Source organism: Apaloderma vittatum, unplaced genomic scaffold, assembly GCF_000703405.1.
Source record: "Apaloderma vittatum isolate BGI_N311 unplaced genomic scaffold, ASM70340v1 scaffold22484, whole genome shotgun sequence".
Lineage (NCBI taxonomy): Eukaryota > Metazoa > Chordata > Aves > Trogoniformes > Trogonidae > Apaloderma > Apaloderma vittatum.
In genome coordinates, this window is record NW_009711234.1 from 1 (window position 1) to 9479 (window position 9479).

General features: G+C 38.9%; 1 protein-coding gene across 1 annotated transcript; it reads left to right on the forward strand.

Moving 5' to 3' along the window:
• Positions 1 to 1138: 1138 nt before the first annotated feature.
• On the forward strand, positions 1139 to 6681 carry PSMG1 (proteasome (prosome, macropain) assembly chaperone 1; the record flags this gene model as incomplete). The annotated part of the gene is made up of 5 exons (XM_009867593.1): positions 1139 to 1290; positions 1627 to 1689; positions 4286 to 4484; positions 5331 to 5467; positions 6490 to 6681. Coding segments are annotated over 5 exons (626 nt in total), but the record flags the coding sequence as incomplete, so codon positions are not given.
• Positions 6682 to 9479: the final 2798 nt, after the last annotated feature.

Genomic DNA, 9479 nt, shown 5'->3' on the forward strand with positions numbered 1-9479 from the left:
GCCGGTGTTCTGTTCTTGGCTCAGTTTGGGAAGGAAGGAGGTTGGGAGGAAGTATAAGTGTGCCAGGACCCTCCCTTTGCCGTAGTCGGATTTAATGTTGGTCTCTTCTGTAAGAACGGTCCTTAAGAGTGTCCAGCTCTTCGCGTAGGCAGCAGAGATTCAGCCCTGAGGCCGCTGGACTGTGAAAGCCAAAGCTAGCCTGTACATACAAACCGCATTTTTTGTTGTAGCTGCTTATTCCTCCTGTCAGAGCACGGTAAACATGGCTTTCGGTGGAAGGGCAGAAGTAGAGCATGTTTTGGATTTGATTTTTAGTTGGGACAACCCCCCTGTTCCTTTATATGACTTTCATTTGGTAGGCTTTCCTCAATTATTCCTTAATTGGCCAGAGTTTGTAACAATGGCAGGTGGCTCACTGTAGCTTAGTGTTTTGATGTAGGGATCTCTCCAAGTTATAAAAGCGGTAATTTCTAATACACAGTGTGGGTTTTTTTAACTTGTTTTCTTGATCAGTCAGTCCCTTGTTCTAATTTCCCATGAGTTCAAAATGCCCTATTAAATTTGCTAACTTGTTTTTCCTTTGTTGAGGCTTTTTTTCTTGAAATATAGTTAAAGATATTTTAGATAGGGCTGCTGTTTAACTTCTGACAGGCATTTGGTTTATGTACATTTCATTTAGGGTCTCTTCTTGCCGCTGAGTCATGCATACTCGTGCCTCTGCTTCCTAGAGCCAGTGTAATAGTTCTGCCTCGCTGGTTCAGTGATTTTTTTAATGTGTTTTTTTTTGAGTAATCTCTTATATCTGATATGTCAAGAAGTATTAGAGACTTAACATTTACATTCTTACCGTATATTAAAGGAATCAAGGTTAACCGTAGCGATAAAATTCCTAAGAATTCATGGTTTTGATGTTAGGGATCTCTGTGTAGAAGTGCTCTTTTATCTTTTAAGTCTTGAGATGTTACTCACACATTCTTGATCTTTGCTGGGTTTGGTCAATAAATGTATGTCAATAAAAATGTTTGTTTTTTTTTTAGTTTGAGATTGCAAAGAAATAATTTAATTCAGTTTGAGTACTTATTTGTAGAACAGAGATTTTGTTTTTTATTAATTAATTAGTATTTATTGTGTTTTACAGCTTTTCTGTCGTCTTTTATTCTGGATTCTGTATCTTGGGAAGTAGTTGGAGTTGTGAAGCTGTGGAATGAGTGGTGTCGAACATCCAACACAACAAATGTCCTCCCAACAGATTCTTTCTGTTTGTTCTACCGATTAATATCAGATCCGACAGTAAGTGACTTACGCATATTTCCTTTATGTTTTAGCTGGCAAACAAAAAAAGAGAGCGACCTTCACCCACCCACTACCCTGACCAGGGCAAACAAAGCATTAAGGTTGCAGTGTTCTGGATTAGTCTCATAAAACATCTGTTCTGGTGTGTGAAGTTCAGTACAAAGGAGATGTATATTGCTTCACATCAGTTGTGAATGAAAAAGTTGTGTTGGAATAGAGTTGAAGAAATCTGAACGAGTCGTTGGCTTCAGTCACATCATTACATGTGATTATGAGCGGTTATTGTACTCTTTAAACCACCTGCTTATGTAACTTTTTTTTCTTTTTGGTAAGGTTTTGTTGTGCCAGTGTAGTTGCTACGTTGCTGAGGATCAACAGTTCCAGTGGCTTGAAAAGGTAAAACTGGCAAGACAACAAATTGAGCAGTGAAATCTTAGGGGTGGCGATCTTAAGTGCCTCTTCATCTCTAAATCATAGAATCATAGAATGGCCCAGGCTGGAAGGGACCTTAGAGATCCTTTAATCCAACCTCCCTGTCATGGGCAGGGACGCCTCTCAACTAGATCAGGCAACACATGGGGACCAAACAGGAATCAAACCTGCAATCTCGGTGTTACCAGTACCGCGCTCAACCCACTGAGCTAACCGGCCTACTTAGGACAGCATTGTAAATAACTGTTTTCCCTGTGGCTTTCCTTTTCTTAAATATTCAACAAACGAACAAATTTACTGTCTGCAGAGTCTCAGAAATTCCTTTCTAGATGCTGCCAGTTGTATCTGGTCTAACTCACCAAGTTTGTGCAGTTGCTTGTTTTGGACACTTTCAATTTTGTTGCCCGTAACGACTTCCCAAACCTTTTTTCCTTGTTTGGCTTACATTTTCTGTGGCTCATTTCAGCTGCATTTCAGGTCTGGGAGAATCCTTTCTTAAAAAATAATAATACAGGACTGCCAAAGGATTGCCAGACAAAAGTGTTGTGAAACTCTTGGTGGGTGGTGTCTTTACTCATGGGTGTGTTCTGTTCCTTTCACAAGGAGGAGCTCTAAAGGAAGGTGCCGAAGCACTCTCTATTTCATTTGTTCACACCGTAATACACTAAGGGCCTTACCCCAGCATCATACAGGTACACCAATGCTGTTGGGTCATCGTGTTGGGTTTAATAAGATAAGGCCACTGTTGATTTTCCTTATGGATTTGGGTCGCTGCTTCTTGCCTCAGGGAAGTACGGCGTGCGCTGTCTTGCTGTGTGTCTGCCCACCTGCCTTCCTTTAAATCTCTGCTGATCTGATGAACGAGCAGAGTTTCTCGAGCTGTTCTGTTAATGCTGAAGCTGCGTAAGGCAGTGGCTGGAGATGCAAAGAGCGAGATGCAAAGCGGTGTATCCGTGGAGAGCGAGTCCTCAGCCTGAGCTGAGGGATGCCCGCTCAGTCCAGCGTGCCCAGCCGGCCCAACTCGCCCAGGACAAGGATCGCTTGGTTGCTGGGGAGAGCTATGAGAGAATCTCAGTGTGAGGGAGACGGAGAGATTACGGAAAGGCAAAGGGAATGGGAAACCAGGGTTACTCTGCTGAATACTGTGAGGTTTTCAGACCCAAGTTGGTGGAAGACCAGCAGCCAGCGGTTCCTTGGCTTGCTGAAGAGTTTAATTTGCCTTGGTGGGAAGTTTAGAAACCCTGAAACTTGAAAGATTTTGATTTTGTTGTGTTCTATACACTCTTGCACTTAATTTCAGCTGGGATTACAAAAGAGAGATGATTGTGGTTTTGCTTTCTTCCTCATTTGTGTTTTTCCAGCTGTTTGCATGTGTATTATTTCAGACATGGGTGCTCATGAACAGTGGGAGTGAACAGTTTTACCAAGTCAATGTTCTTGAGTGTTTTTAGACTTCATAGTTATCACTTTTTCTAAATGTACAGCAGAAGGACTGTGCTGGTAATCCTTTGCTTTTAATATAACAGACCTGTTCTGCATGCTTCGTAAATTCTGATTCACTGAGCATCTTCATAGTCTCCATGAGTAAGATTTTTACTTCTGTGTGTTTTCTCAATATGCAATCACTGACTAAATGAGACATACAGACTAAAGGTTTGCAGTAATGCACGCCCGCCAGTGTTTACAACAAAGTAAATTGAAAATACGCGTGCTTCTGAACAGTTCCATCAGTTTTACATTAGAATGGTAACATTCTGATGTGAGGGAACAGTTAGCTCCCTTCATGTGATTAGTACCAGGTACAGAAGGGCTAGTTTCTGTAACGTTTACCAAATTCCCTTATTGATCCTAAATCTGAAGAAGACCTCGTAAAGGTGTGGGTTTATCATGCTTCTGCTCCTTTTGACATATTTTTTTAAAAACAGCAGAACACGGTGCCTTGTGTTGATGTTTTGTGATGGCGTGCAGTGGATCCAGAAAGTATGTTTTGTACAGTATTTTTAAACTCTTTTCTTCAAATTTGAGGAAGACCGTGGAATAATTAAGGTTTTCTTTCTCAATTCAACTTGAATGTAAATAAGTCAAATTCAAGTATTTAAAAAAAGACCCTTACGCTGTAGAACATCTGGGGAGCACAATTTCAATTTTAAATGTCTTGCAGCTTAGCAAGCTGCCTTCTTGTCATAAGCAGCCTGGTTTTATTTGTAGTAATTTTTCTTTCTACAGTCAGCGTTCGGTAAAATAGTAAGTCATAATATATTTGCAGGTGAATAGAAAGTGCTGAAAACCCAAAGCCTCTCAAGAAAATCAGTGGACAACTTATTATTATATATGAAGTGGACTTATTAGCTATTCTTTTGTTTTGTAGGGTTTTTTTAATTTCCATCCCAAGAGCAGTGAATTTCTACCTGAAGGTTGTGATTCAAATTTTAGTTAGTCCTGCAAAACTGAATTAAGCTGTTATTTGCCATCTACACTGAAATGGAAATGAATCTTTGTGGGTTTATGCTGTTACTGTGGGAAGGTAAATTTTGCTCATGTATTAACATTCTTATTTCAGGTTTTTGGCTGTATGCAAAAGGAGGGCTTGCAAGTAACCATCCTTTCAACGTGTCCTGTAGCTGATTATAAAACTCAGGAATCCACTTTAACACTTCCATCCCCATTTCTGAAAGCCTTGAAGACAAAAGAATTCAAAGAGCAGGTCTGCTGCCCACTGCTGGAACAGCCTAACATTGTGCGAGATCTTCCTGCTGCTGGTATTTGGCACTTAGAATTATTTACAAGGCTGCTGGTGGCAACACAAAATTCCCTTTGAAGAACGTCCCCTTGCAATTATAATTTTTACTTAACGGTGTGAGCTGGCAAACAAGCTAGCTTTTTGGAAATTATTTCCTAACAGTTTGACATCTTAACATGTTGCCTTGTAAAATAGGGACAAATTTCAAAACCACCCACAAATCCTTTTACCCGTTATATGTGGAGCAGAAGTACTAGTAAATTCTTCAGTACAGCCTCACAAAGCCTGTTGTATATTGAGGCATTTTTACTTATGAACTAAGTATGTTTTATTAAGAAGTATTTTTATCTGAGCATCCAAACTGAGGCTCGTGAAGTTTTATCACTGCTACTGATAGACCTCATCTGAAAGTTAGATTTGGGTTTATTGTGTAATGTAATAAAACCCACAGGCTTTTCACTATAGCATACCGAATTTGTAGTAGCATTAGGAGCAAAAACTTGACTGACAGGACCTGAAAGTGGATGATTTTTCTAGAAAAAGTTTATCTTCTTCATGCTTAGTTTTTATGTTGGGGTTTGGGGTTTTGGGTTTGGGTTTTTTTTGTTCTTTTTCAGAAGCTCTTATTATTTTTTTTTAATAATAATGCATGGTTTCCAGTTAAGGAGTTGGCCAGGAAGGTAATTTTACGAATTTTTAGTTGTCTGTTGTGTACCTGGAGAAGGAGAGATGGCTAGTCTAGCAGTCAGGATCCACAGTAATTAATTTATGAACTATCCAGAACAAATGTGATTTTATACACAGAACTGAGATTCCTTCCTTCTCTGCTGAGCATAACAGGCACTTTCTTCTGATTTGTATTTAGTTTTGAGCTACTGTCAAGTATGGCAGATTCCCGCAGTGTTGTATCAGTGTTACACTGATGTCATCAAACTGGACACGGTTACAATTGAAGCGTTCAAGCCGCTGCTTTCTTCTAAAATCCTGAAGAGTTTAGTCAAGGTAAAACTTTCGTATTTAAAAATCAGTGGGAGGTTTGGTCTATTTTTGTTTATCTTTCATCTCATGCATTCTGCTGTTGATGTACACCTGTGAGGGTTCCACCTGAAAAGGCAGAAAAATACAGTTTAATGACAGAAGACAATGACTTCTGGTATAGTACCTTGCTTAGTAATAGTGAATCTACAGCTTCCCTCAAAATTTCATTTTGACTTTTCAGACTCTTGTAGTAGTATATCAGGGAGTGATTTCCTGACATTTTTTTAAAGCTGTGGTTTCCTTGTGTTAAAACACTTAAGTGTATTTTTAAATTTTTTTTCTTTACATTTTACATTCATATGCAAGATGGGTCTGTTCTAGCCCGGTATCTACCTGTCCTGTGCCGTACATGAAAGCTTCTTAAGAAATTTATTTTGACGTATAACTTCTTTCCAGAATTCAAAGACTGAATCTCTAAATGTGATTCTTAACAGTTCTGCACTAATCAAGCAGCTGTGAAAATCATGGCATTACAGCTACTAAAGTGAATGTTTTGCTTCTTTGTGAAGTGGTTTTAATTGAGGTATGGTTGGTTCAAAACATTCCCCAGCTTTGCCAGTTGAACTTACATTTAAAAAGTGGTTTGTGTGTACTAAAGTGTTTATTTCAGCTTTAAATGTGGGAATTGCGAGTTATAGTTTTCATTACAGCTTATACTGGTCTGCTAAATAAGTCTGGCAGGCTAGGATGTAAATGTTTAAACTGAAGGAAAACAGCAGCAAATATGTGGGCTTTTCCTCTTATACGTAAGCAAGGAGGAATGCAAATCAGTGAATTCATTCTGTGGCTGAACTGCAGATTCCTTTGGAGCCTTTAGCAGGTCTCTGGAGACCTTTGTTCTGAAGACCTGAGTTTTGCTCAGAGTTAATATTTTAATAAAACTGGTATTCACAGTAATAAAAATTGGAATGAAGGTCAGTCAGGCTGTTTTGTTTTGTTTTGTTATCAACAATGCAACTTCTGATGATCTCATCTTCTTTTCCTAGGATGTATCTGAAAGCACAAAGTTTTTGAAGAAGTTACTGACAACTAATGAAACACACAGTAATATCTATATCTAAAGAGGACGTTTATGACGCAGACTGCACTTTTGTAAACTCCAGTTTCTTCTGTAGAGGACATTTTGGAATTGTAGTTGTCTCCTTAAAAGTGGAATAAATTCCAGTAGATTTTTACTTCTGCACTCATTTTTTTTACTTTGAAATTCATTGCTACGAACACATACTCTTCTCCTGTGTGGCTTAAGGAGGCTTTCTTCTGGAGGGATTTTCGGGAAGATATCTCGAATGTGAAAAGCAACTTCTTTTTCACCTTCTGAAGGGTTTGTCTTACTTAAATGCATACCTTTTATGTGTAAAAGAGGAAATGCTGTTAAGGAGTTCGGCCTGTATCTAAATAGAACACATATTTTTTACTTTGAGACAAAAGTTGTCCTAGTATTTGATGCTCTTTCAAGGCTGGTCTGTGATGGAGAAAATACACTCTGCATCTTTTTACATGCATAAATATACGTAATTTGTGTATGAATAGTGTATATATATATGTGCACACATACTTTTTTTAATATATTGGTACAAAATATAGTAAATGAAGTATGATAAATACTCAGGCAAGCCCAGAGCTCACTTGTGTTAGTGGTTTCAGCCCCAGACTTTGATGAGGCACCATTAGAGGTGCAGGAGCATTCGCTGCTGTCAGGTCTCTAATGGAGGTGGGAACCTCTCCCAGTGAAACAACGGGGTGGGAGCCTCACAAGCTGCTGAATTCACCAGGGCAAGCAAATTTCGTCTCTCTGCTTTAGAGCTCGGAGTTGCGGGCCGCAGTAGGAGTAGCACAAGGTCTCAGGCACAGTGTGCAGTGTTTAGAGGAAAGTAAAAGTTCAAGCTATAAACTGTCTCAAAAAATGCTTTGAAAGTTGCTAACAATTTCAGCAACATATTTAAAATATTTGTTAGGATCGACATGCAGTTCTGACTTGTATATGTCCTCTGTTTAATTTAACATTTTTGATTAAGAAAATGATGTCAAAGGCAGTATTTCTGTTGCTACCAGGTAATTCGCTGGTGGTGTCACTGCACAGAGGTCTCAAAAGCGTGTGTAGCTTATCCTTTTGGAACAAAAGGGTGACAGCTGCAGAGTTTTCTACTGAGTTTGACTGACTTACACTGGATGCCCAGTGACTGGTTTTGAACAGCGTTTTCCTTTAACAGAACTCTCATCCCTTCAGATTTGAAAGTGGTTGATTAACCCCTGGCTTCAGCAGACACACTACAACTTCTGGAAATTTTTAACTGCACGCTGTAGCGCAGTTTCAACGGTAGTAGAATATTCTTGGTAAGGATATCAAGTTGTGCATCACTTAAGACGTTGATTTAAATTTCTGTTAATATAATTACAGATGAGCAGTCGACTGTTGCTTGAAGTAGTACTGTGTTTTGCAGCAAGCTGAAGCTTGAAGTGCAGCACATGGTTCCTTCTGTTGGTTTTTTTTCCATTTCTTTGCAGTGTTTTAATTAAAACCTGTTTGTGTGATCTGAGCTGAGAATTCTGTTGCACTGAAAGAGCTGCACATTGGCTGCACTGTTTTCTTACTTGGGTACTGAACGTGTTTGATTCATAATAAATTATCTAACAAGAAATACCTTTAATAATAAATATGCAGGCTCTTACAGGAACTGTAAGTATACTTTTGGTATTGGTTTTATTGCAGTGTTACAAAACAGGTTTTATTGCAGTGTTACAAAACAGGTTATCCATTAACTTACAATTCAGTTTTTACTACCTGGGTTTATGCTGAGATGTGAGAACACTCTTAAACACCTTGAATAAAAGTGGCAAACAAAAACACTCTAGCAGCCTGGAAGGTGGAACTGGAAAGACTGAAAGCTGGTGTATTGGCAGAGTGCTCTGAAGGCTGATTATTTTTGCTTCAAAGGGCGCAGTAGCTCTCTGTAGCTGGAAATGTTTAGAAAGAATCTGGTGCTTTTTCTGTTAGATACTGTCAAGGTAGTGATTTTACCGTGCATATCCACGGATTTTTTTGTGTCACACAGTAGAGCTGAGGCCAAGCTCCATGCAGCCGTAGTTCTCTGGCATGAAAATGTAGGTCAGGGCTTGTTTGTACACACCTTACAGTCAGTGAGACTGTCCTTCATCAGTGTCAGTTGGATTGTGTTGTATAAATTTGAAATGTCAACCTGTAAATAATAAATATTGTAATAATAAATAATAATGAGAATAAATAATTTAATAATAAATCGGAAATGTCAGCCTCTAAATATACACAGTAAGGACCACAAGGCAGTGAAAGAAGATAGGTTAGAATCATAGATAGAGGGATTTTTAAATTAAAATATACCTATCTTTTCCATAATTTGATGTATGAAATAGCCCATATTCCTTTTCCCCCTCCCCAGCTTAAAACAAGAAGTTCTGGAAATATCAGAGCTAAAGATGCTTGAGTATCATAAAATGTGAGCATTGGCTGAAGATTTTTTTCGTGTTTGAACATTGCAAAGTTGTGAGTTTTTTCTGTTTTCCAGTAACTAGCAAAAGCCTGCAATAAGGTTTTCTTTATTTCTGACAGCTGCCAGGTTTTGCAATACTTGTAGGAGTGTATAAGCTTAAAATTCTTTTGGCAGTTGTGGCAGATGGCTTCAAAAGCTTTGGGGGAGGACGGGCATTTGTGCCTGCATGTCCCAAGTGTGATTGTGTAAGACTTGTTTCCTTGAGGTATTAGAGTGTAAGAGGGTGTTTCTTCCAGTTTTCAAATCATCTAAGCCACTGGCTACGTGTATTTTTCTCATAATACTGAGCTGTCTTCTGCTGAAGAATGCCGTCTTCCAAATGAAGGATGCGGCCTCTTTTGAAGTCTGATCTGCTTTATCATGCTGCAGAGTATATTTTGTAGACAAACGTGCTCTCTTTTTTCCTTAGAGGCTCTGACCCAAAGGTGATGTGCCTGACCCCTAATACT